At 44.3% G+C, this 27,751-nt stretch overlaps 1 protein-coding gene across 1 annotated transcript; it reads left to right on the forward strand.

Moving 5' to 3' along the window:
• Positions 1–1,896: 1,896 nt before the first annotated feature.
• Positions 1,897–27,528, forward strand: LOC120928787 (vomeronasal type-2 receptor 26-like). The gene is made up of 3 exons (XM_040339787.1): positions 1,897–2,158; positions 21,789–21,912; positions 26,282–27,528. The coding sequence occupies exons 1-3, from the start codon at positions 2,126–2,128 to the stop codon at positions 27,172–27,174; spliced, it is 1,050 nt and encodes a 349-aa protein (XP_040195721.1). The 5' UTR covers positions 1,897–2,125; the 3' UTR covers positions 27,175–27,528.
• The last annotated feature ends 223 nt before the right edge of the window (positions 27,529–27,751 follow it).

Consider the following 27,751-nt stretch of genomic DNA (forward strand, 5'->3'; position numbering starts at 1 on the left):
AAAATCCACACCAGACCTGAAGGGTCTGGTATGGATATTTGGGGGGAACCCTACGTCATTTTTTTTTTAAATTGACGGCGGGGTTCCCCTTAATATCCATATCAGACCTGAAGGGCCTGTTAATGGAATTTGGGGGGGATCCCCAGCTTTTTTATTTTTATTTTTTATGAATGAATCATCTCTGAATTGCCAGAGCCGACAATTCATTAGAGCCGCAAAGCTGGTTTTAAATGCCTTTTTTTCTTTCAGAAATGACACTTTGTGCAGGAACAGTTCTATGTACGGGAAACATGCGCTTTTTCACATGCTGACTTTACGGTACGAAATTTCAAGTAATATTACACTTTTATTGTTTCACTTTTAGCATTATTAAATTCACTGCTCCTGAAAAAATTGCCGTTTTTAAAACTTTTTTTGCATTGATACATGTTTCCTGGGAGAGGACCCGGGTCCCCAAACACTTTTTAGGACAATAAACAGGCAATGTTCGAGTCGAACATGAGTTCGTCTCGAACTCGAAGCTCATCCCTACTCCTGACATGATAAGGGGGGCAGGCCCGGATTTACTCCCTTTGCCGCCCCAAGGCCGGGTCCTTGTGAGGTGCTGCCGCCAAAACTGACATTGAGAACCAGGGGGGGGGGGGGGGGTTGCTGCTGCCGAAAATTGCATTGAGAGCCATCTCACCTCCTCTTCCCTCTGTTTTCTCTCCTCTCACCATCCGTGACATATGACAGGGGGGAACTCCCGAAATAGAAGTGAAAGTGTTCTCTCCTCTCAGCCGCAGTGCCGACCCCTGCACCCACTGCCGCCCCAAGGCCTGGCCTTGTTGGCCTTGTCTGGAATCCGGCCCTGAAGGGGGGGGGGGGGTGGTGGTGGTGGTGGGGGGGAGACCCGAGAGGAAGACAGGACACAGCATTTTTAAATAAGGCCTACCCTGAAAATAAGCCCTAGTGTGTTTTTTGAGACTAAAATTAATATAAGACCCGGTCTTATTTTTGGGGAAACACGGTAGCTTATACCCTGTTATGGTATATGGCCCATGGCCCAGATTCAAGAAGCACTTGCGCCCGCGCAACCATAGGTTACGCAGCGCAAGTGCTTACTTGCTCCGGTGTAACGAGTGCTCCTGATTCAGGAACCTCGTTACACCGACTGCAGGCTAAAATCTGCGCGGCATAAGGCTCTTATGCCTCGCAGATTTTAGGCTGCATTCTTGCGGGGGCCGCTAGGGGGCGCTCCCATTGTGTATAAGCGTGTAGTATGCAAATTGCATACTACCACTGATTCACAAGCTTGCGCGGGCCCCGCGCAAGCCAGGTAGGGAGTTTCCGTACGGCTACTTTTAGCGCAAGGCTGCCCCTTCTAATAGTAGGGGCAGCCAATGCTAAAGTATAGCCGGCCTTCCCGCGCCGTGAAATTTGAATTTCACGGCTTTTGCGTAAGTGAAACGTGAATGGCGCTGGACGCCATTCACGTTCACTTAGAAGCAAATGACGTCCTTGCGACGTCATTTGCCGCAATGCACGTCGGGAAAGTTTCCCGACGGAGCATGCGCTGCACGCTCGGCGCGGGAGCGCGCCTAATTTAAATGATTCCCGCCCCCGGCGGGATCATTTAACTTGCGCGCACTTACGCCGGGCAAATTTGCCGGCGCGCCCTCGCAGTTCACGGAGCTACTGCTCCGTGAATCAAAAGCAGCGCAAAATATTTGCGGGGGCGCAGGGCAAAATCGTTGCCCTGCTCCCCCGCAAATATCGCGCAATTCTACTTGAATCTGGGCCACGACGGTCTCTTACTGTGTGTTTTACGGCACAATCCAGTTGCTGTTTGTGAGTATCCACTTTTTATTAATTTGATTAATAAATGTCTTTTTTTGTTATCTTATATCTGTATATACCGTGTATAAAACTGTGTCTTTATGTCTTCCATGGAAAGCTGCACAAATATGTAAGACATTTTAATTTCAAGAACCCATACAGTAATGATATCTACTTTAATGAGAGAAGAGAAGTTCCATCCGATCTACTTATAGAAAGCAGAATTTTTGTTAATGCGTCATTGGCTTTGACTAGAACAATTTCCACTGTGAAAGGCCCAGATTACGTCCCTGAGACATTCGTCAACATGAGTGACCCCGCCTACTGGAAAAAAGGCAAAGTAAGGAATCGCTGGGTTGTTTTCTCTTCATATCATTTGCTGGGGATGTTCATATTTTTTGGATTCATAAGAGTTTTCGAGTCTTATTTTAACCACTTAAGACCCCGGACCATTATGCAGGTTAAGGACCCTGCCCCTTTTTGCGATTCGGTACTGCGTCGTTTTAACTGACAATTGCGCGGTCTTGCGACTTGGCTCCCAAACAAAATTGGCGTCCTTTTTTCCCCACAAATAGAGCTTTCTTTTGGTGGTATTTGATCACCTCTGCGGTTTTTATTTTTTGCGCTATAAACAAAAATAGAGTGACAATTTTGAAAAAAATTCAAATTTTTTTACTATTTGCTATAATAAATATCGCCAAAAATATATATATATAAAAAAAAAAATGTCCTCAGTTTAGGCCGATACGTATTCTTCTACTTATTTTTGGTAAAAAAAAAATCACAATAAGCGTTCATTGATTGGTTTGCGCAAAGGTTATAGCGTTTACAAAATAGGGGATGGTTTTATGGCATTTTTATTAATATATATATTTTTTTTATTAGTAATGACAGCGATCAGCGATTTTTTTCGTGACTGCGACATTATGGCGGACACATCGGACACTTTTGACACATTTTTGGGACCATTGTCATTTTCACAGCGAAAAGTGCTATAAAAATGCACGGATTTCTGTGAAAATGACAATGGCAGTGAAGGGGTTAACCACTAGGTGGCGCCAAGGGGTTAAGTGTGCCCTAAGGCCCCGTACATACGAGGTGACATGTCCGATGAAAACGGTCCGCGGACCGTTTTCATCGGACATGTCCGCTCTGAGATTTCTGTCTGATGGTTGTACACACCATCAAACAGAAATCCGCGCAGACAGGATACGCGGTGACGTGGCCGCGCCGTCGCCGCGATGATGACGCAGCGACGTGCGTGACCCTGGAAGGTCAATGCTTCCACGCATGCGTCGAATCACTTTGACGCATGCGAGGGCTTTCGGCCGAGCGGACATGTCCGGTGAGTCGTACAGACGACTGAAGATGTCCGACGGACAGGCTTCCAGCGGACATGTTTCTTAGCATGTGTACGGGGCCTAAGGGAGTGATTCTAACTGTAGGGGGGGGCGGGGCTGTAGACGTGACGTCACTGATCGTCGATCCCTATATCAGGGAACAGACAATCAGTGTCACTTCCACAGAGAAGAACGGGGAAGGTTTGTTTACGCACAGCTCTCCCCGTTCCTCAGCTCCTGTGACCGATTGCAGAACACCGGCCGCGATCAGGTTCCTGCGGGCGCGGTCACTGAGCTTCGGACCGGGTCACGCACATGCGCGACCCGCGGCTGGGCTCTTAAGCCGCGTACACACGATCAGTCCATCCGATGAGAACGGTCTGATGGACCGTTTTCATCGGTCAACCGATGAAGCTGACTGATGGTCCGTCGCGCCTACACACCATCGGTTAAAAAAACGATCGTGTCAGAACGCGGTGACGTAAAACACAACGACGTGCTGGAAAAAATGAAGTTCAATGCTTCCAAGCATGCGTCAACTTGATTCTGAGCATGCGTGGATTTTTAACCGATGGTTGTGCCTACTAAACTAGGAATTCATCGGTTAAACTTAAAGCAAGTTGGCTTTTTTTTAAACCTATGGTTAAATAACCTATGGGACCCATATCTTAACCACTTATGGACCGCCTCCTGCACATATACGTCGGCAGAATGGCACGGCTGGGCACAGGCACACACATACCTGTACGTCGCCTTTAAGGCCTCGTACACACGATCGGTTTTGACCGATGAAAACGGTCCATCAGACCGTTGTCCTCTGTTTAACCTATCGTGTGTACGAGGCCTTAAAGGCGACGTACAGGTATGTGTGTGCCTGTGCCCAGCCGTGCCATTCTGCCGACGTATATGTGCAGGAGGCGGTCCTTAAGTGGTTAAGATATACCAGCCAATGGTACAGGTACATCCGAGTTACTACCTCCTGTGTAATGCCTGGTGAGCCTCAAGAACACGGCACTCAGCCTGGGATGTCTCTGCAAACCATCATGTTCAAATCTCTAGTGTCCATGGCAGGGCTGTCTTAAAGCGGATCTCCACTCTAAAGTGGAGTCCCGCTGATCGGCACCCTCCCCCCCTCCGGTGTCACATTTGACACCTTTCAGGGGGGAGGGGGGTGCAGATACCTGTCTACAGACAGGTATCTGCACCCACTTCCGGCCCTACGATACGGGCAAAAGACGGGTTTTTTCCTTACCTTCCGTCCGTCCCCCGTTGTATGCTGGGAACACTCGGCTCCCAGCACACAGCGGGAGCCAATCGGCGGGCGCAGCGCGACTCGCGCATGCGCCGTAGGGAACCGGGCAGTGAAGCCGGAGCGCTTCACTTCCTGGTTCCCTCACCGTGGATGGAGGGGGGGAGCAGCAGGGTGACGAGCGATCGGCTCGTCATCTGCTGCGATCACCGCTGGACTCCAGGACAGGTAAGTGTCCTTATATTAAAAGTCAGCAGCTGCAGTATTTGTAGCTGCTGGCTTTTAATATATTTTTTTAGTGGCACATCCGCTTTAATGAGAGGGCACACCTGGGCACTGCCCAGGGGCTCCAGCTGCATAGGGGGCCCCTGCAATTTCCCCAAAGCAGCTGGTCCTTGAGCCCACGCTTCCCCCGAAAATGGGGGCCCCATGATGGCACTGAGAGTGATAGATACACAGGGGAGGCAGTCTGCCTCCTACCTACTTGATGTCTGTTTACCTTCACTGTCATCATTGTAGGGGCCCCAGAGCATTACTTTGCCCAGGGGCCCATGATGCTATTAAGACGGCCCTGGTCCATGGTCCCGGAGAAGTCTTCTTCCTCTAATTGCACAAACTTCTCTCCTCTGATCTGGAGAATCTGGGACGAAGATATTTCAGAGTAACGGCCAGTGAGATCATCGGATCGTCGGATCGTCGGATCGTCAGATCTCACTAGAATAAACTAGTAACCAAGAGCATGTTCTCCTCATCTCTGCTACACGAACTGCTACACACCAGAGATCAGACAACTGTTTTCTATTTCAGAAACGGACACCGTAATGACTACCGTAATGATTTGTGATATTATTTATTATAGTAGAACCAGGGTCGGTGATCTGCCGTGCTGGTTCCAAGTATCACGGAAGTTCCAGCGCATGCGCGAACTGATGCGCTGAGATGGTTCCAGCTATCGGGAAAGTTCCTGCAAGCACTGCGCAGGTGCAAACTTGCTGACGGAAATCCCCGAACCTCGGCCGGCATCCAGGGCGACGTGGACTTAGAGGAAAGTGGCCAGTCGGCCTCACATCCTCGCTGCGCTCGGACGGCTCGCTTCGCTCGCTCGGCCTCCTGGCTCTTTTTTTAACATCCTCCAATGCACGGGGATGTTAAAGAAAGAGCCTGGATGCCGGGCGAGGTTCGGGGATTTCCGTCGGGAAGTTTGCGCCTGCGCAGTCAGTGAAGGAACTTCCCCCATAGTGGAACATTCAGGACAAGTCACCGGATTTGCTCTCCCTGCCACCCCAAAGCCAGGTTCCACAATGCACCCCCTCCCCGCCAACCAAACCCCCCCCCCCCCCCAATCAATGGAGAATGTGCGGCACGGTAAGTTCAAATAAGCTTTGTTTGTTTTTTTTACTTTTTTATCACTTTTTTATTTTTATTTATTTGTAGCTTGTCGCTTACTTTTTTAAATTTTTGTATCATTTTCTTATTATTTTTCTTATTATTTTTCTTATTCTTTACTTTTTTATTTTATTAATTTAATTATTATTTCTTATTATTTATTTATTTATATTTTATATAAAAAAAAAATCACTTAAAGCGGAGGTTCACCCGCACATGACCCTTTTTCCCCTTAGATGGATGCTCGTTTTGTCTAGGGGAATCGGCTAGTTGTTTTAAAATATGATCCGTACTTACCGTTTACGGGATGCATCTTCTCCGCCGCTTCCGGGTATGGGCTGCGGGAATGGGCGTTCCTATTTGATTAACAGTCTTCCAAAAGGCTTCGCATCCATCGCGTCACGAGTAGTCGAAAGAAGCCGAACGTCGGTGCGCAGGCGCAGTATAGAGCCGCACCGACGTTCGGCTTCTTTCGGCTACTAGTGACGCGATGGATGCGACCGTCGGAAGCCTCTCGGAAGACTGTCAATCAAGAAGGAACACCCGCTCCCGAAGACCCATACCCGGAAGCGACGGAGAAGATGCATCTCGAAAACGGTAAGTACTGCTCATATTTTAAAACAACTAGCCGATTCCCCTAGACAAAACGAGCAGGAATCTAAGGGGAAAAGATAAAAAAATATATAATTGGGTGAACTCCCGCTTTAACTTTTTTGCTATCACACAGAAGAAAACAATTTCCTGTGTTATGGCAATTGGAGGTGACATGTTCTCTTTATTGACCCTGTCACCTCCAAAACAGGAGTCCTAGCACTGTGCTAGAACTCCTGTCACAGCTGAGATGGGAAGAGCACAGCTCTCCCTCTCACTGTGTACATCGGCAGCAAGGACAGGAGACAGACTCGGTGGACGAAGTCCCGAAGACAGAGCCAGCAGAGAAAGGTATGTGGGGTGGGGGGGGGGGGGCGGGGGGGGGCACACATTTTACAAGTGATTTCAGCGACATTGCCGCAATCACTTGTTAACGAGGGAGCGGATTCCCCCATAACTTACCGCCCTTAACTGTGTCTTCCGGGCGTCGGGGGACTCCATGCCACTGCCGCCCCTTGGAGCCCTGCCGCCCCAAGGCCTGGCCTCAGTGGCCTTGTGGGAAATCCGGGCCTGAGTAGAACATTTCACAAAAAGCACTGAGCATTAAACATGTGCAGAACGAAAAAAAAACAATGTTTTGTTTCATTTCGATACGTTGTTTACGTAAAGGCGTTCAGTTAAATTTGTTTAACTACTTGCCGACTACGGCGGCAGGTCGGCTCCCCTGCACGAGAGCCCGTAGTTATACGTCACCTCGCGAAGCGGCCACTAGGGGCTCGTTACAGAGCGAGAACCGGGAGCTGGGTGTGTAAACACACAGCTCCCGGTCCTGTCAGGGGGGGAAATTACCTATCGTCTGTTCATACAGTCCCACCCCCCCTTCAGTTAGAACACACCCAGGGAACATGATCAACCCCTTGCTCGCCCCCTAGTGTTAACCTCTTCACTGCCAGTGACATTTTTATAGTCATCAATGCATTTTTTATAGCACTGATCGCTATAAAAATGCCAATGGTCCCAAAAATGTGTCAAAAGTGTCCGATGTGTCCGCCATAATGTCGCAGTACCGATAAAAATCGCTGATCGCCGCCATTACTAGTAAAAAATAAATATTAATAAAAATGCCATAAAACTATCCCCTATTATGTAAACGCTATAACTTTTGCGCAAACCAATCAATAAACGTTTATTGCGATTATTTTTAACGAAAAATAGGTAGAAGAATACGTATCGGCCTAAACTGAGGAAAAAAATTTTTTTTTATATACATTTTTGGGGGATATTTATTATAGCAAATAGTAAAAAAAATGTTTTTTTTGTCAAAATTGTCGCTCTATTTTTGTTTATAGCGCAAAAACGAAAAACCACAGAGGTGATCAAATACCACCAAAAGAAATCTCTATTTGTGGGAGAAAAAGGACGCCAATTTTGTTTGGGAGCCACGTCGCACTAACCGCGCAATTGTCAGTTAAAGCGACGCAGTGCCGAATCGCAAAAAGTGGCCCGGTCATTGACCAGCAATATGGTCCGGGGCTGAAGTGGTTAATTTGTTAATTAATTTTAAGAATTCATTTTGTTTATTCAATTCTAATCGATTACAATTTTTCAAATTCCATTCAAATTCGAATCAAATGTCATTTGAATTCCATTCGAAATCCAATTTATTTTATTTGAAAATTAAAATTTTGGAAGATGGTTTCATTCTTTCTATTCCATTCTATTATTTGTGTTCTTTTCTTTTCTATTATATTCTATTATTTTCTATTCTGTTCGAAATGGGATTTTCAGAAAATGGTTATATTGTTATATTCTTTCTATCCTATACTTTTTTTTTCTATTGATTATTCTGTTCTATTCTTTTATATTATTTTATTTTCTATTCTATTCTTTTCTATTCCATTCCATTTGAATTTATTCTATTTAAAATTTGAATTTCAGAAGATGGTTATATTCTTTATCGTTTATAAGTTTATTTAGTTTATTCCTTTATTCTTCTGTTTTATTCAGTTATTTTATTATTTTTTTTATTTATTTTTTTCTGTTTTACTCCATTCTATTTTTTTTTATATGAATTCTATGTGATAGATCAGAACACAATAGTCTGAGTTGGTGAAGTAAAATTAGAAAAATATATACCGTATTTATTGGGGTATAGCGCGCTCCCGCGTATAGCGCGCACCCCTAAAGTTGCCCGGAAATTCCTGTCGGGTCCGGCGTCCGTCTGCGGCTTCGGGTGTCCTCTTCGTCGGGTCCGGCGTCCTTCTGCGGCGTCCTCACCGCTCGTTTCCCACTTTCCCGCGCCGAGTTTGAATACTGCGCCGGCATATACCGAGCGCAGTACACACTCGTGTTTAGTCGGGCAGGTTCGGCTACTCTCGCGCTGACGTCCTGTACGTCCAGGACGTCAACGCGAGAGGAGCCGAGACTGATTTTCAGGGCAAAAAAGTGTGCGGTATACGCCGATAAATACGGTACATAAAACTATTTTTCAGAAATAAAGAACAGATAATTGTCATGTGTGTAAGTATTCACCCCCTTTGTTATGAAGCCCATACAAAGCTCCGGTGCCACCAATTCCCTTCAGAAGTCACATAATTAGTGAAATGATGTCCACCTGTGTGCAATCTAAGTGTCACATGACCTGTCATTACATAGACACACCTTTCTGAAAGGCCTCAACACCTAAGCAAGAGGCACCGCTAACCAAACACGGCCATGAAGACCAAGGAACTCTCCACACAAGGAAGGGACAATGTTGGTGAGAAGTACAAGTCAGGGGTCGGGTTATAAAAAAATATCCAAATCTTTGATGATCCCTCGGAGCCCCATCACATCTATCATCACCAAATGGAAAGAACACGGCACAACAGCAAACCTGCCAAGAGACGGCCGCACACCAAAACTCACGGACCGGGCAAGGAGGGCATTAATCAGAGAGGAGCACAGAGACCTAAGGTAACCCTGGAGGAGCTGCAGAGTCCCACAGCAGAGACTGGAGTATCTGTACACAGGGGGACAATAAGCCGTACGCTCCATAGAGTTGGGCGTTATGGGGGAGTGGCCAGAAGAAAGACATTACTTTCATCAAAAAACAAAATGGCGCGTTTTGAGTTTGTGAAAAGGCACGTGGGCGACTCCCAAAATGTATGGAGGAAGGGGCTCTGGTCTGATGAGACTAAAATTTAACTTTTTGGCCATCAAAGAAAATTCTATGTCTGACGCAAACCCAACACATCACATGACCCAAAGAACACCATCCCCACTGTGAAACATGGTGGTGGCAGCATCATGCTGTGGGGATGTTTTTCAGCAGTCGGACTGGGAAACTGATAGGAGTTGTGGGAAAGATGGATGGTGCTAAATACAGGGATATTCTTGTGCAAAACCTGTAGCACTCTGTGTGTGATTTGAGGCGAGGACGGAGGTTCACCTTCCAGCAGGACAATCACCCCAAACACACTGCTTAAGCAACACTTAAGGGGAAACATGTAAATGTGTTGGAATGGCCGAGTCAAAGCTCAGACCTCAATCCAATAGAAAATCTGTGGTCAGACTTAAAGATTGCTGTTCACAAGAGCAAACCATCCAACTTGAAGGAGCCGGAGCAGTTTTGCAAGGAGGAGGAATGGGGAAAAATCCCAGTGGTGAGATGTGGCAACTTCATAGAGACTTATCCAAAGGGACGTGGAGCTGTGATAGACGCAAAAGGCGGCTCTACAAAGTATTAAATTTAGGGGGGTGAATTGTTATGAATATGCACATTGGCCCAGATTCAAGAAGCAATTGCGCCTGTGTAACCATAGGTTACACAGCGCAATTGCTTACTTGCTCCGGCGTTACGAATACTCCTGATTCAGGAACATCGTAACGCCGACTGCAGCCTAAAATCTGCGTGGCATAAGACTCTTATGCCACGCATATTTTAGGCTGCATTCTTGCGATGACCGCTAGGGGGCGCTCCCATTGTGCTCAGTGTATAGTATGCAAATTGCATACTAACACCAATTCACAATGTTGCGCGAGCCCTGCGTACGCAAGTTACGTAGTTTCCGTACAGCGTGTTTAGCGTAAGGCTGCCCCTTCTAATAGTAGGGGCAGCCAATGCTAAAGTATACCCGTCGTTCCCGCGTCGCGAAATTTGAATTTCACGTCGTCTGCGTAAGTGATTCGTGAATGGCGCTGGACGCCATTCACGTTCACTTGGAAGCAAATCCTTGCGACGTCATTTGCCGCAATGCATGTCGGGAAAGTTTCCCGACGGAGCATGCGCTCTACGCTCGGCGCGGGAGCGCGCCTAATTTAAATGATTCCCGCCCCCTACGGGATCATTTAAATTGCGTGCTCTAGCGCCGGGCAATTTTGCCGGCGTGCCCGCGCAATTCACGGAGCTTCTGCTCCGTGAATCAAGGGCAGCAGAGCAAATTTGCGGGGGCGCAGGGCAAAATCGTTGCCCTGCGCCTCCGTAAATAATGCGCAGATCTCTTTGAATCCGGGCCAGTGACTTTTTCTGTTATTCTGTCCTATTTGTTGTTTGCTTTACAATAAAAAAAAACATCTTCAAAGTTGATGCAAATCCTCAAACAATCCAAGTTTATTCCAGGTTGTAAGGCAACAAAACACAAAAAATGCCAAGGGGGGTGAATACTTTTGCAAGGAACTGTATATTATTTTCTATTCTATTTTCTTTTCTTTGGAAACTCAAATTTCATTTGAAAACTATTTGAATTTGATTTGATTTGATTTGAATAAATTTGAATTAGAATTTTGTCAAAAATTTAGATTCATTATTTCGGATTTGTTTAAATTCATTACTATTGTAATTCAGAAAATAAAATACATCCGAATAATTAAAAATTTGTCAGAATTTTAATTTGGAATGAAACGAGCCGCACATGTCTACTGAGCGTACATTGCACAGTTGTGAGTGAAACACTCAGATGCATGTTCCCTATTCCTTATGTTTATGTTCAGTACATCCGGAAAGTATTCACAGGGCTTCACTTTTTCCACATTTTGTTATGTTACAACCTTATTTCAAAATGGATTAAATTCATTATTTTCCTGAAAATTCTACAAACAATCCCCCATAATGACAACGTGAAAGAAGTTTGTTTGAAATATTTCAAATTTATTTTGACACAGACACCGGACTCCTCCCATGTACATAAGTATCACAGGCTCCTCCCATGTACATAAGTATCAGAGCTCCTCCCATGTACATAAGTATCACAGGCTCCTCCCATGTACATAAGTATCACAGGCTCCTCCCATGTACATAAGTATCACATGCTCCTCCCATGTACGTAAGTATCATAGACTCCTCCCAAGCGCATAAGTATCACAGGCTCCTCCCATGTACATAAGTATCAGAGCTCCTCCCATGTACATAAGTATCACAGGCTCCTCCCATGTACATAAGTATCACATGCTCCTCCCATGTACATAAGTATCAGAGCTCCTCCCATGTACATAAGTATCACATGCTCCTCCCATGTACATAAGTATCACAGGCACCTCCAATGTACATAAGTATCACAGGCTCCTCCCACTTAAACAAGTATCACAGGCTCATAATATGTACATAAGTATCACAGGCTCCTCCCATGTACGTATGTATCATAGACTCCTCCCAAGCGCATAAGTATCACAGGCTCCTCCCATGTACATAAGTATCACAGGCTCCTCCCATGTACATAAGTATCACAGGCTCCTCCCATGTACATAAGTATCACAGGCTCCTCCCACTTACATAAGTATCACAGGCTCCTCCCATGTACATAAGTATCACAGGCTCCTCCCATGTACATAAGTATCACAGACTCCTCCCATGTACATAAGTATCACAGACTTTGCTCGAAACTTTGGTGAAGCTCCTTCGGCACCAATTACAGCCTCAAGTCTTTCTGAGTATGATGCCACAAGCTCGGCACTCCTATTTTCGGGACGTTTCTCCTATTCTTCTTGGCAGGACCTCTCAAGCTCCATCAGGTTGGACTCCTCCCATGTACATAAGTAACACAGCTCCTCCCATGTACATAAGTATCACAGCTCCTCCCATGTACATAAGTATCACAGGCTCCTCCCATGTACATACGTATCACAGGCTCCTCCCATGTACATAAGTATCACAGGCTCCTCCCATGTACATAAGTATCACAGGCTCCTCCCATGTACATAAGTATCACAGACTCCTCCCATGTACGTAAGTATCATAGACTCCTCCCATGTACATAAGTATCACAGGCTCCTCCCATGCACAGAATTATCACAGGCTCCTCCCATGTACATAAGTATCAAAGGCTCCTCCCATGTACATAAGTATCACAGGCTCCTCCCATGCACAGAAGTATCACAGGCTCCTCACATGTACATAAGTATCACAGGCTCCTCCCACTTACATAAGTATCACAGGCTCCTCCCATGTACATAAGTATCACAGGCTCCTCCCATGTACATAAGTATCAAAGGCTCCTCCCATGTACATAAGTATCACAGGCTCCTCCCATGTACATAAGTATCACAGGCTCCTCCCATGTACATAAGTATCACAGCTCCTCCCATGTACATAAGTATCACAGGCTCCTCCCATGTACATAAGTATCACAGGCTCCTCCCATGTACATAAGTATCACAGGCTTCTCCCATGTACGTAAGTATCATAGACTCCTCCCAAGCGCATAAGTATCACAGGCTCCTCCCACGTACATAAGTATCACAGGCTCCTCCCACTTACATAAGTATCACAGGCTCCTCCCATGTACATAAGTATCACAGGCTCCTCCCATGTACATAAGTATCACAGGCTCCTCCCATGTACATAAGTATCACAGGCTCCTCCCATGTACATAAGAATCAAAGGCTCCTCCCATGTACATAAGTATCACAGGCTCCTCCCATGTACATAAGTATCACAGGCTCCTCCCATGTACATAAGTATCACAGCTCCTCCCATGTACATAAGTATCACAGCTCCTCCCATGTACATAAGTATCACAGACTCCTCCCATGTACATAAGTATCACAGACTCCTCCCATGTACATAAGTATCACAGGCTCCTCCCATGTACATACGTATCACAGGCTCCTCCCATGTACATAAGTATCACAGACTCCTCCCATGTACATAAGTAACACAGGCGCCTCCCATGTACATAAGTATCACAGGCTCCTCCTATGTACATAAGTATCACAGGCTCCTCCCATGTACATAAGTATCACAGGCTCCTCCCATGTACATAAGTATCACAGACTCCTCTCATGTACATAAGTATCACAGACTCCTCCCATGTACATAAGTATCACAGCTCCTCCCATGTACATAAGTATCACAGGCTCCTCCCATGTACATAAGTATCACAGCTCCTTCCATGTACATAAGTATCACAGGCTCCTCCCATGTACATAAGTATCACAGGCTCCTCCCATGTACATAAGTATCACAGGCTCCTCCCATGTACATAAGTATCACAGGCTCCTCCCATGTACGTAAGTATCATAGACTCCTCCCAAGCGCATAAGTATCACAGGCTCCTCCCATGTACATAAGTATCACAGGCTCCTCCCACTTACATAAGTATCACAGGCTCCTCCCATGTACATAAGTATCACAGGCTCCTCCCATGTACATAAGTATCACAGGCTCCTCCCATGCACAGAATTATCACAGGCTCCTCCCATGTACATAAGTATCAAAGGCTCCTCCCATGTACAGAAGTATCACAGGCTCCTCCCATGCACAGAAGAATCACAGGCTCCTCCCATGTACATAAGTATCAAAGGCTCCTCCCATGTACAGAAGTATCACAGGCTCCTCCCATGCACAGAAGTATCACAGGCTCCTCACATGTACATAAGTATCACAGGCTCCTCCCACTTACATAAGTATCACAGGCTCCTCCCATGTACATAAGTATCACAGGCTCCTCCCATGTACATAAGTATCACAGGCTCCTCCCATGTACATAAATATCACAGGCTCCTCCCACTTACATAAGTATCACAGGCTCCTCCCATGTACATAAGTATCACAGGCTCCTCCCATGTACATAAGTATCACAGGCTCCTACCATGTACATAAGTATCACAGGCTCCTCCCATGTACATAAGTATCACAGGTTCCTCCCATGTACATAAGTATCACAGGCTCCTCCCATGCACAGAAGAATCACAGGCTCCTCCCATGTACATAAGTATCAAAGGCTCCTCCCATGTACAGAAGTATCACAGGCTCCTCCCATGCACAGAAGTATCACAGGCTCCTCACATGTACATAAGTATCACAGGCTCCTCCCACTTACATAAGTATCACAGGCTCCTCCCATGTACATAAGTATCACAGGCTCCTCCCATGTACATACATATCACAGGCTCCTCCCATGTACATAAATATCACAGGCTCCTCCCACTTACATAAGTATCACAGGCTCCTCCCATGTACATAAGTATCACAGGCTCCTCCCATGTACATAAGTATCACAGGCTCCTACCATGTACATAAGTATCACAGGCTCCTCCCATGTACATAAGTATCACAGGCTCCTCCCATGCACAGAAGTATCACAGGCTCCTCCCATGTACATAAGTATCACAGGCTCCTCTCATGTACATAAGTATCACAGGCTCCTCCCATGCACAGAAGTATCACAGGCTCCTCCCATGTACAGAAGTATCACAGGCTGTGGAAAATGTGAAGCGCTGTGAATACTTTCCAGGTGCACTGTACATCCTGATCCGCTGTGAGCACTACCCCCGAATGAGTATTTTTGGGTGGCACATTACCTCTATCTTCTCGCCAGTGGCGGTTCGTCCATAGAGGGTGCCAGAGCGCCGCACCCTCTCGCTCTCACACAGCCACTGAAATACATAGATTCATGCATTGCATGAATCTATGTATTTTCGCCGCTACCGCCCACTATTCAGATGGCCGGATGGTGAGCGCCGGGCCACCTGAATAACGGTAGTTGGTTGGCTGTGTGGAAGTGCCAGCGGCTCTGATGTTTTAAACGTCGCCTATATAGATTTTTATGGGTAAAAGTTTGACGCCATTCCACGAGCGGGCGCAATTTTGAGGCGTGACATGTTGGGTATCAATTTACTCAGCGTAACATTATCTTTTATAATATAGAAACTTTGAGCTAACTTTACTGTTGTCTTATTTTTTAATAAAAAAAAGTGTTTTTTTTCCCCAAAAAAGTGCGCTTGTAAGACCGCTGCGCAAATACGGTGTGATATAAAGTATTGCAATGACCGCCATTTTATTCTCTAGGTTGTTAGAAAAAAATTATGTTTGGGGGTTCTAAGTCATTTTCTAGCAAAAAAAATGTTTTTAACTTGTAAACACAGGCCCGGATTCTGATAGCCTTTATGTCGGCGTATCTATTGATACGCCGCGTAAGTGCTACGAAGCGCCGGCGTATCTTCTTTCTGTATTCAGAATGCAAGATACGCCAGAATTTTACTAAGATACGGCCGGCGTAAGGCTCTTACACCGTCGTATCTTAGGCTGCATATTTACGCTGGCCGCTAGGTGGCGCTTCCGTAGATTTCCGCGTCGAATATGCAAATTAGGTAGATACGCCGATTCAGAAACGTACGTCCGTTTACGTTAGGCTTTTTCCGGTGTAAAGTTACCCCTGGGTCTATGAGACGCAATGTTAAGTATGGACGTCGTTCCCGCGTCAAATTTTGCTAATTTTACGTCGTTTGCCTAAGTCGTTCGCGAATAGGGCTGTACGTAAGTTACGTTCACGTCTAAAGAAATGACGATTTGCGGCGTAATTTCGAGCATGCGCCGTTCGTAAAAAAACGTCAAATACGTGGGGTCACAATTCATTTAAATAAAACACGCCCACATCATCCACATTTGAATTACGCGGGCTTACGCCGGAGCACATACGTAACGCCGCCGTAACTTAGGGCGCAAGTTCTTTCAGAATACGGAACTTGCACCCTAATTTACGGCAGCGTAACGTATCTGAGATACTTTACGCCGGCAGTAAGAAACGCCAAGCTACGTGAATCCGGGCCTTGGTCTTTAAGTGGTAGAACATGTCTGTCCACAGACTCCATAGTCCGGCTGACATTTATCAAAATGAATCAGTCTTGGATTACCAGCAGCTAAGTCCCTGATGCCGATGTAGCTGATTAAGTATTTTTGGGATGTGCAATCTTTGCAGGACATCTAGGCTGCCTAGAGTTGTGGGTGTTGATTTAATCTGGAAGATTTTTTTTGGTATAGGTTTAACCACTTAAGCCCCAGACCAATATGCTGCTAAATGCCCAAAGGCGTTTTTACAATTCGGCACTGCGTCGCTTTAACAGACAATTGCGCGGTCGTGCGACGTGGCTCTCAAACAAAATTGGCATCCTTTTTTCCCCACAAATAGAGCTTTCTTTTGGTGGTATTTGATCACCTCTGCGGTTTTTATTTTTTGCGCTATAAACTATTTTTTTTTTTTAAAAATGCAATATTTTTTACTTTTTGCTGTAATAAATATCCCCCAAAAACATATATTTTTTTCCCTCAGTTTAGGCTGATACGTATTCTTCTACCTATTTTTGGTAAAAAAAAATCACAATAAGCGTTTATCGATTGGTTTGCGCAAAATTTATAGCGTTTACAAAATAGGGGATAGTTTTATTATATTTTTTTTTTACTACTAATGGCGGCGATCAGCGATTTTTTTCATGACTGCGGCATTATGGCGGACACTTCGGACAATTTTGACACATTTTTGGGACCATAGTCATTTTCACAGCAAAAAATGCATTTAAATTGCATTGTTTATTGTGAAAATGACAGTTGCAGTTTGGGAGTTAACCACAGGGGGCGCTGTAGGAGTTAGTGTTCACCTAGTGTGTGTTTACAACTGTAGGGGGGGTGTGGCTGTAGGTCTGACGTCATCGATTGAGTCTCCCTATAAAAGGGATCACTCGATCGATGCAGCCGCCACAGTGAAGCACGGGGAAGCCGTGTTTACATACGGCTCTCCCCGTTCTTCCGCTCCGGGGAGCGATCGCGACGGAGCGGCTATAAACGATTAGCCGCGCCGTCGTCCCGGATCGCTCCCCGCGGGAATCTGACCGCCGCATGTAGCAGGGATGGGGGTCCCGATTGGACCCCCGACATGCGGAAAGGCAAGGACGTACCTGTACGCCCATTTGCCTGTACGTGCCATTCTGTGGACGTACATATACATGCGGCGGTCGGGAAGTGGTTAATGGGCACAATTAACACCTAAAGACCAATTTTTCCACATTTTTGACAGTATTAAAACATTTATATTCGGACAAATTTTTCAATATTCAGAGATTTTGGATAAATCCGAACACCTGAATTACAATAAGAACACATTTTACCAAATGCTCCGAATAACAGACCAAAATTCATCTGAATTTCAGAAATTCGCACTGAAATTTTAATTGAATTTTACATTGAACTCCAGTCAAATTCTAACTGTACACATATTGATAAAATCAAACACCGTGTAAGTTATTAGAGAACCATTTCGAAATAATGCCTTTTCTGTTAAGCAAAGGTAATTTAACCACTTAAGACCCGGACCTTTAGGCAGCTAAAGGACCCGGCCAGTTTTTGCGATTCGGCACTGCGTCGATTTAACTGACAATCGTGCGACGTGGCTCCCAAACAAAATTGGCGTCCTTTTTTTCCCACAAATAGAGCTTTCTTTTGGTGGTATTTGATCACCTCTGCGGTTTTATTTTTTTGCGCTATAAACAAAAATAGAGCGACAATTTTGAAAAAAAAATGCAATATTTTTTACTTTTTGCTATAATAAATATCCCCCAAAAATATATAAAAAAACATTTTTTCCTCAGTTTAGGCCGATATGTATTCTTCTACCTATTTTTGGTAAAAAAAATCTCAATAAGCGTTTATTGATTGGTTTGCGCAAAATGTATAGCGTTTACAAAATAGGGGATAGTTTTATTGCATTTTTATATTTTTCTTTTTTTTTACTACTAATGGCGGCGAACAGCGATTTTTTTCATGACTGCGACATTATGTCGGACACTTTGGACAATTTTGACACATTTTTGGGACCATTGTCATTTTCACAGCAAAAAATGCATTTAAAATGCACTGATTACTGTGAAAATGACAATTGCAGTTTGGGAGTTAACCACAAGGGGGCGCTGAAGGGGTTAAGTGTGACCTCATCTGTGTTTCTAACTGTAGGGGGGTGTGGCTGTAGGTCTGACGTCATTGATTGTGATTCCCTATAAAAGGGAACACACGATCGATGACGGCGCCACAGTGAAGAACGGGGAAGCTGTGTTTACACACACCTCTCCCCGTTCTTCAGCTCCGGGGACCGATCGCGGGACTCCAGCGGCAATCGGGTCTGCGGGTCCCTCGGTCACGGAGCTTCGGACTGGGTCGCAGGCGCGTGTACCTGTACGTGGATGTGCCCAGCCGTGCCATTCTGCCGATGTATATGTGCAGGAGGCGGTCCTTAAGTGGTTAAACACATCTCCCCGTCCTTCCCCTGACACTGTCACTGATCGCCTGTCCCTTCTCATCGTGGCGTGTCATGGCAAGCCACACCCCCAACAGTAAGGCCCCGTACACACCATAGAATCCATCCGCAGATAAATCCCAGCAAATGGGTTTCAGCAGATAGATTCTATGGTGTGTACACTCCAGCGGATCTGTTTCCCGCGGATATTTCTCCCCTGGGATGGATTCCAGCAGATCGAATATTTGCTGACATGCCAAACAAATCCATCTGCTGGAGTCCATCCCAACGGATGGATCCGCTGGTCTGTACAGACTCACCGAATCCATCCGTCTGAATGAATCCCCCGCATGCGTCGTAATGATTTGACGCATGCGTGGAATTCCTTATATGACAGCGTCGCGCACGTCGCCGCGTCATAATCGCGGCGACGGCGCGACACGTCATCGCAAGAGGATTTCGGCGCGGATTTCAATGCGATGGTGTGTACACTCCATCGCATTAAAATCTGCTGAAATCCTCGAGAGGATTTATCCGCGGAAACGGTCCGCTGGACCGTATTCGCGGATAAATTCTATCGTGTGTATGGGGCCTAAGAATCACTCCCTAGGGCACACTTAACCCCTTCAGCCCAGTGTAATTGTTACAGTAATCAGTGCATAGCAAAAATATGTAGAAGAATACGTATCGGCCTAAACTGAGGAAAAAACATTTATATATATATATATATATATATTGGAGATATTTATTATAGAAAAAAGTAAAAAATATTGAATTTTTTTCAAAATTGTCGCTCTATTTTTGTTTATAGCGCAAAAAATAAAAACCGCAGAGGTGATCAAATACCACCAAAAGAAAGCTCTATTTGTGGGGAAAAAAAGGACGCCGATTTTGTTTGGGGGGCCACGTCGCACGACCGCGCAATTGTCAGTTAAAGCGACGCAGTGCCGAATCGCAAAAACTGTCCGGGTCCTTTAGCTGCCTAAAGGTCCGGGTCTCAAGTGGTTAACCACTTGGTATTATATGGTGTGCTTTTGCACTAAAATAGTGTTTATTATATTTTTTTTGGAAAATTTGCGTTTAATAATAAACAGTTGTGCAAATATCATATGAATTTTTTTTTTGCAATTAGCACTTTTTTATTTTACAGGGCCTCTGCTTTCAGAAAATATATCATGTTCTGGGGGTTTATGTAATCTTATTGACAAAATGTATGCAACAAATAAAAAAATTGTTCTGGAGCCGAACTGGTTAAGCAGAAAAGCTGCTATTATTTACCTAGCAGTCTCCTTTTAAGCAGGACTAACTTTATCTCGGAGGGTGCTACATAAAATAAACACCCCAAATAAATGAAAACCCCCAAAATACTGGCCTCTGATTAGATATTAAACCTTAAGAATTCAACTTGAACCCATGGTAGAGGCAAACCCAAACCTCATTATTATTTTGTAGCCACTATAACTTTTGCGCAAACCAATCACTATACGCTTATTGCGATTTATTTTTTTTACCAAAAATATGTAGAACTGAGAAAAAATGTTTTTTTTTTAAAACGGGATATTTATTATAGCAAAAAATATTGGGCCAGATTCATAAAGACTTACGACGGGCGTATCAGTAGATACGCCGTCGTAAGTCCGAATCCGCGCCGTCGCAACTTTAAGCGTATGCTCAAACTGAGATACGCTTAAATGTTGCTAAGATACGACCGGCGTAAGTCTCCTACGCCGTCGTATCTTAACTGCATATTTACGCTGGCCGCTAGGGGGCGTGTACGCTGATTTACGCCTAGAATATGTAAATCAGCGAGATAAGCCTATTCACGAACGTACGCCCGGCCGTCGAAGTAAAGATACGCCGTTTACGTAAGGTGTTTTCATCCGTAAAGATAAACCACCAAAAACATGGCGCAGCCAATGTTAAGTATGGACGTCGGAACCGCGTTGAAGTTTTCAAGTTTTACGTCGTTTGCGTAACTCGTCCGTGAATGGGGCTGGCCGTAATTTACGTTCACGTGGAAAGCATGACGATTTGCCGACGTCATTTGGAGCATGTCTCCTACGCCGTCGTATCTTAACTGCATATTTACGCTGGCCACTAGGGGGCGTGTACGCTGATTTACGCCTAGAATATGTAAATCAGCGAGATAAGCCTATTCACGAACGTACGCCCGGCCGTCGCAGTAAAGATATACGCCGTTTACGTAAGGGGTTTTCAGGCGTAAAGATAAACCACCAAAAACATGGCGCAGCCAATGTGAAGCATGGACGTCGGAACCGCGCAAATTTTTCAAATTTTACGTCGTTTGCGTAACTCGTCCGTGAATGGGGCTGGCCGTAATTTACGGTCACGTCGAAAGCATTGACGATTTGCCGACGTCATTTAGGGCATGCGCACTGGGATATGTCCACGGACGGCGCATGCGCCGTTCAATCAAAACGTCATTTACGTGGAGTCACAGTTAATATACATAAAACACGCCCACAGCTTCAACATTTGAATTAGGCGGGCTTACGCCGGCCCTAATACGCTACGCCGCCGTAACTTCGGCGGCAAAATCTTTGCAAATACCATACTCGACTCTCAAATTTACGGCGGCGTAGCGTATAGGAGATACGCTACGCCCGCCTAAAGGTATGTGAATCTACCCCAAAATTCTAAATTGTCGCTCTTTTTTTGTTTATAGCGCAAAAAATAAAAACCGCAGAGGTGATCAAATACCACCAAAAGAAAGCTCTATTTGTGGGAAAAAAAGAACGCCAGTTTTGTTTGGGAGGCACGTCGCACGACCGCGCAATTTTAATTTAAAACGACGCAGTGCTGAAAGCTGAAATTTCGCCTGGGCAGGAAGGGGGTATATGTTCCCAGTAAGCAAGTGGTTAAAATATAAATATAATAATAATAATAATAATATCTGATTTTCAGGTTATAGTGTCTCGATGCGCGGATCCCTGTATTCCCGGCACCAGAAAAAAGTTTGGATCTTCAATTCATAAATGTTGCTATGAGTGCGTCTCGTGTCCAGAAGGAGAGATCTCCAACATTTCTGGTAAGGTTTGTATTTGTCTTTATGAAGTACTGTACATATCTTTCATCCCCATGTTTTATCCTTTTAACCACTTAAGGACCGGACCAATATGCTGCTAAATGACCCAAGGGGTTTTTACAATTCGGCACTGCGTCGCTTTAATAGACAATTGCGCAGTTGTGCGACGTGACCCCTAAACAAAATTGGCGTCCTTTTTTCCCCCACAAATAGAGCTTTCTTTTGGTGGTATTTGATCACCTCTGCGGTTTTTATTTTTTGCGCTATAAACAAAAATAGAGCGACAATTTGGAAAAAAAAGCAATATTTTTTTACTTTTTGCTATAATAAATATCCCCAAAAATATATAAAAAAACATATTTTTCCTCAGTTTAGGCCGATACGTATTCTTCTACCTATTTTTGGTAAAAAAAAATCGCAATAAGCGTTTATCGGTTGGTTTGCGCAAAATTTATAGCGTTTACAAAATAGGGGATAGTTTTATGTCTCTCTATGTCGAATCTTCATGTCTCTCTATGTCGAATCTTCGTGTCTCTCTATGTCGAATGTTCATGTCTCTCTATGTCGAATCTTCGTGTCTCTCAATGTCGAATCTTCGTGTCTCTCTATGTCGAATCTTCACATCTCTCTATGTCGAATCTTCATGTCTCTCTATGTCGAATCTTCATGTCTCTCTATGTCGAATCTTCACGTCTCTCTATGTCGAATCTTCACGTCTCTCTATGTCGAATCTTCACGTCTCTCTATGTCGAATCTTCACGTCTCTCTATGTCGAATCTTCATGTCTCTCTATGTCGAATCTTCTTGTCTCTCTATGTCGAATCTTCGTGTCTCTCTATGTCGAATCTTCGTGTCTCTCTATGTCGAATCTTCACATCTCTCTATGTCGAATCTTCATGTCTCTCTATGTCGAATCTTCATGTCTCTCTATGTCGAATCTTCACGTCTCTCTATGTCGAATCTTCATGTCTCTCTATGTCGAATCTTCATGTCTCTCTATGTCGAATCTTCACGTCTCTCTATGTCGAATCTTCACGTCTCTCTATGTCGAATCTTCACGTCTCTCTATGTCGAATCTTCACGTCTCTCTATGTCGAATCTTCATGTCTCTCTATGTCGAATCTTCATGTCTCTCTATGTCGAATCTTCGTGTCTCTCTATGTCGAATCTTCGTGTCTCTCTATGTCGAATCTTCACATCTCTCTATGTCGAATCTTCATGTCTCTCTATGTCGAATCTTCATGTCTCTCTATGTCGAATCTTCACGTCTCTCTATGTCGAATCTTCATGTCTCTCTATGTCGAATCTTCATGTCTCTCTATGTCGAATCTTCATGTCTTTCTATGTCGAATCTTCATGTCTCTCTATGTCGAATCTTCATGTCTCTCTATGTCGAATCTTCACGTCTCTCTATGTCGAATCTTCACGTCTCTCTATGTCGAATCTTCATGTCTCTCTATGTCGAATCTTCACGTCTCTCTATGTCGAATCTTCACGTCTCTCTATGTCGAATCTTCATGTCTCTCTATGTCGAATCTTCATGTCTCTCTATGTCGAATCTTCGTGTCTCTCTATGTCGAATCTTCACGTCTCTCTATGTCGAATCTTCATGTCTCTCTATGTCGAATCTTCTTGTCTCTCTATGTCGAATCTTCGTGTCTCTCTATGTCGAATCTTCGTGTCTCTCTATGTCGAATCTTCACATCTCTCTATGTCGAATCTTCATGTCTCTCTATGTCGAATCTTCATGTCTCTCTATGTCGAATCTTCGTGTCTCTCTATGTCGAATCGTCGTGTCTCTCAATGTCGAATCTTCTTGTCTCTCTATGTCGAATCTTCATGTCTCTCTATGTCGAATCTTCATGTCTCTCTATGTCGAATCTTCATGTCTCTCTATGTCGAATCTTCGTGTCTCTCTATGTCGAATCTTCGTGTCTCTCAATGTCGAATCTTCTTGTCTCTCTATGTCGAATCTTCATGTCTCTCTATGTCGAATCTTCACGTCTCTCTATGTCGAATCTTCATGTCTCTCTATGTCGAATCTTCACGTCTCTCTATGTCGAATCTTCACGTCTCTCTATGTCGAATCTTCACGTCTCTCTATGTCGAATCTTCACGTCTCTCTATGTCGAATCTTCATGTCTCTCTATGTCGAATCTTCATGTCTCTCTATGTCGAATCTTCGTGTCTCTCTATGTCGAATCTTCGTGTCTCTCTATGTCGAATCTTCACATCTCTCTATGTCGAATCTTCACATCTCTCTATGTCGAATCTTCATGTCTCTCTATGTCGAATCTTCACGTCTCTCTATGTCGAATCTTCACGTCTCTCTATGTCGAATCTTCATGTCTCTCTATGTCGAATCTTCATGTCTTTCTATGTCGAATCTTCATGTCTCTCTATGTCGAATCTTCATGTCTCTCTATGTCGAATCTTCACGTCTCTCTATGTCGAATCTTCATGTCTCTCTATGTCGAATCTTCACGTCTCTCTATGTCGAATCTTCACGTCTCTCTATGTCGAATCTTCATGTCTCTCTATGTCGAATCTTCATGTCTCTCTATGTCGAATCTTCGTGTCTCTCTATGTCGAATCTTTGTGTCTCTCTATGTCGAATCTTCGTGTCTCTCTATGTCGAATCTTCGTGTCTCTCTATGTCGAATCTTCGTGTCTCTCTATGTCGAATCTTCGTGTCTCTCTATGTCGAATCTTCGTGTCTCTCTATGTCGAATCTTCATGTCTCTCTATGTCGAATCTTCATGTCTCTCTATGTCGAATCTTCATGTCTCTCTATGTCGAATCTTCGTGTCTCTCTATGTCGAATCTTCGTGTCTCTCTATGTCGAATCTTCGTGTCTCTCTATGTCGAATCTTCATGTCTCTCTATGTCGAATCTTCATGTCTCTCTATGTCGAATCTTCGTGTCTCTCTATGTCGAATCTTTTCTATCAATGTCAAATCTTTTCTCTTTATGTAGAATGATATTGGACTAATAGAGTAAAGGTTAGGCACATTCGACCGCAACGAAAATAAAGCATTTGTTTATGTCGGATCTTTCAGTTTTTGTTTTCTGTGCTTTCGTTATCGTTTGTTAAAACGATATAGAAAATACCTGAAATTCGGACGAAAATGCATTCGGACGAAAACGAATGCACATGTCTATTAATTAGATGACATAGATATCTTCTAGATTTTGGTCATTGTTTCTGTGCGTTGTAATGTCTGGGTCTGATGTGTTTAACCCCCTTCCATACCGGACACTTCACCCCCTTCCTGCCCAGGCCAATTTTCAGCTCTCAGCGCTCTCACACTTTGAATGACAATCACTCAGAAACATTTCACTTTGTTTCTGTTAAAAAAAAAATTGCAAATACATAGGGCTAGATTCAGGTAGGGAGACGTAAATTTGCGCAGGCGTAGCGTATGTTATTTACGCTACGCCGCCACAATTTAGAGAGGCAAGTGCAGTATTCACAAAGCACTTGCTCTGTAAGTTGCGGCGGCGTAGCGAAAATATCTGCCGGCTTAAGCGCGCCGAATTCAAATTTTCAAGAGGTGGGCGTGTTTTATGTAAATAAAACATGACCCCGTGTAAATGACGTTTCTCACAAACGGAGCATGCGCCGGCCGTGAACGTATCCCAGTGTGCATGCTCCTAATCACGCCGCAAATAGTCAATGCTTTCGACGTGAACGTAATTTACACAAAGCCCTTTTCGCGAACGACTTACGCAAACAACGTAAATGACGCAAAATTTGACGCTGTCCGGACGTCCATACTTAACATTGGCTATGCCTCATATAGCAGGAGTAACGTTACGCCGGAAAAAGACTTATGCAAACGACGTAAAAAAATCTGCCGGGCGCACGTACGTTTCTGAATCGGCGTATCTAGCTCATTTGCATATTCTACTCTGAAATCGAAGGAAGCGCCACCTAGCAGCCAGCATAAATATGCAACTAAGATACGACGGTGTAAGAGACTTACGCCAGTCGGATCTTTGCCTAATTTCGGCGTATCTTGCTTTCTGAATACAGAAAGAAGATACGCCGGCGCATCTTTGAATTCACGCAGCGTATCAATAGATACGCCAACGTAAATTTGTGCTGAATCTAGCCCATAATCTTTCTTCATATATTTAGGCCAAAATGTATTCTGTTCCATTTCTTTGGTGAAAATACCCCAAATCAGTGTATATTATTTAGTCTGTGTGAACGTGATAGAGTCCACAGACTATGGGATATACAGTATATGTGAAAATTGATCAATCCTGATGTAGTGACGGCCAATCTTATTTCTTGAGGCCCTAAAATGCACTGATTGAAGCTCTGACCCCCCCGATGCTCATTGTGTTTGTATTGTGTTTTCTGCAGACAGTGAAAACTGCATGAAATGTCCTGATGATGAATGGCCAAATGAGAAGAAGGATCGGTGTGTTCCAAGAGTGGTGGAATTTCTCTCCTACACCGATGACGCCATTGTTGGAGTATTTTCGGCTGTCTCCATCCTCTGTTGGCTTCTGACTGGTTTAATATTGGGGATATTTATACATTATCAGGACACCCCCATTGTTAAAGCTAATAACCGGAACCTGAGCTATCTTCTCCTGGTCTCCATCATGCTGAGCTTCCTCTGTGTCTTCTTGTTCCTCGGCCATCCAGTAGATGTGACCTGCATGCTCCGTGTCTCCTCTTTTGGTGTCATCTTCTCAGTTGCCGTCTCTTCTCTTCTTGCCAAAAGTATCATGGTGTGTATTGCTTTTAAAGCCACCAAACCTGGGAGTCCCTGGAGGAAATGGATGGGAACCAAACTGCCCAATTTTATCATTTGTGTCTTATCACTGGTTCAAGTCTTAATCTGTGTCACTTGGCTGTCTATTTCTCCTCCCTTCCAGGATCGGGACATTCACTCTTATCAGGGGACGATCATCATTCAGTGTAATGAGGGTTCAGTGATCGGCTTCTACTCTGTCCTGGGATATATGGGCCTTCTAGCTGCTGTGAGCTTCATTATCGCTTTTTTAGCCAGGACATTACCGGACAGTTTTAATGAGGCCAAGTACATCACCTTCAGCATGCTGGTGTTCTGCAGTGTCTGGATTGCCATGATCCCGGCCTATCTGAGCACCAGAGGGAAATACATGGTGGCTGTGGAGGTTTTTGCTATAATAGCCTCAAGTTCTGGACTTCTTGGTTGTATATTTTTCCCAAAATGTTACATAATTCTGTTCAGACCCGACCTGAATACAAAGACATTTATCCACTAATAAGTATGGAGCAACACTGGGTTACCAGTAGTTATAGCATTATCTCTATTATTGTTAATTGTAGTATCTTGATAGTGTATTGAGAATGAACATTATTAGATCTGGGGTGCAGTGGTTCCTCCCACCGGCCGTTACATCATCAAAAAATAGTGTGGTCACTTAGTGAGGAGCAACCACAGTGACCAGAGGGGGACAGAGTATCCAATACATCCTAAAGTGTCAGATACCAGAGACACCCATCAGCCATCGCTCTAGAGAAGATGTCACCCACCACCTTCCAGAAAGATAAATAATGGTGCAATTTTAGTTGCGGGATCAAATATCTATGTAGATGTATCTGTCTATATTAATAAATATATTTTGATTCATGAATTCTAAAATAATTATTAATATGAATTAAAGTTGATGAGAGCACGTTCTCAGTAATTTCAAATTTTAAGTGATAGGTTGACTTCATTTTAAAGAACTTTTATGTTATAGGATCCAATCAGGGCTTTTTTTCCCAGAGAATAGGTGCAGGAACTCCCGTCTCCCAAGTCACCTCTTGTCTCCGCCCCTACACACCTCCAAGCATCAT

The sequence above is a fragment of the Rana temporaria genome, chromosome 2 (genome assembly GCF_905171775.1).
Source record: "Rana temporaria chromosome 2, aRanTem1.1, whole genome shotgun sequence".
Lineage (NCBI taxonomy): Eukaryota > Metazoa > Chordata > Amphibia > Anura > Ranidae > Rana > Rana temporaria.

What these genes read in the sequence shown, in the direction of transcription:
- LOC120928787 (XM_040339787.1), top strand. Translation starts at nt 2,126, where the DNA reads ATGAGTGACCCCGCCTACTGGAAAAAAGGCAAA. An exon ending in CCTACTGGAAAAAAGGCAAA is followed by an intron (nt 2,159 to 21,788) that starts GTAAGGAATCGC and finishes TCTGATTTTCAG; the next exon opens with GTTATAGTGTCTCGATGCGC. An exon ending in AGAGATCTCCAACATTTCTG is followed by an intron (nt 21,913 to 26,281) that starts GTAAGGTTTGTA and finishes TGTTTTCTGCAG; the next exon opens with ACAGTGAAAACTGCATGAAA.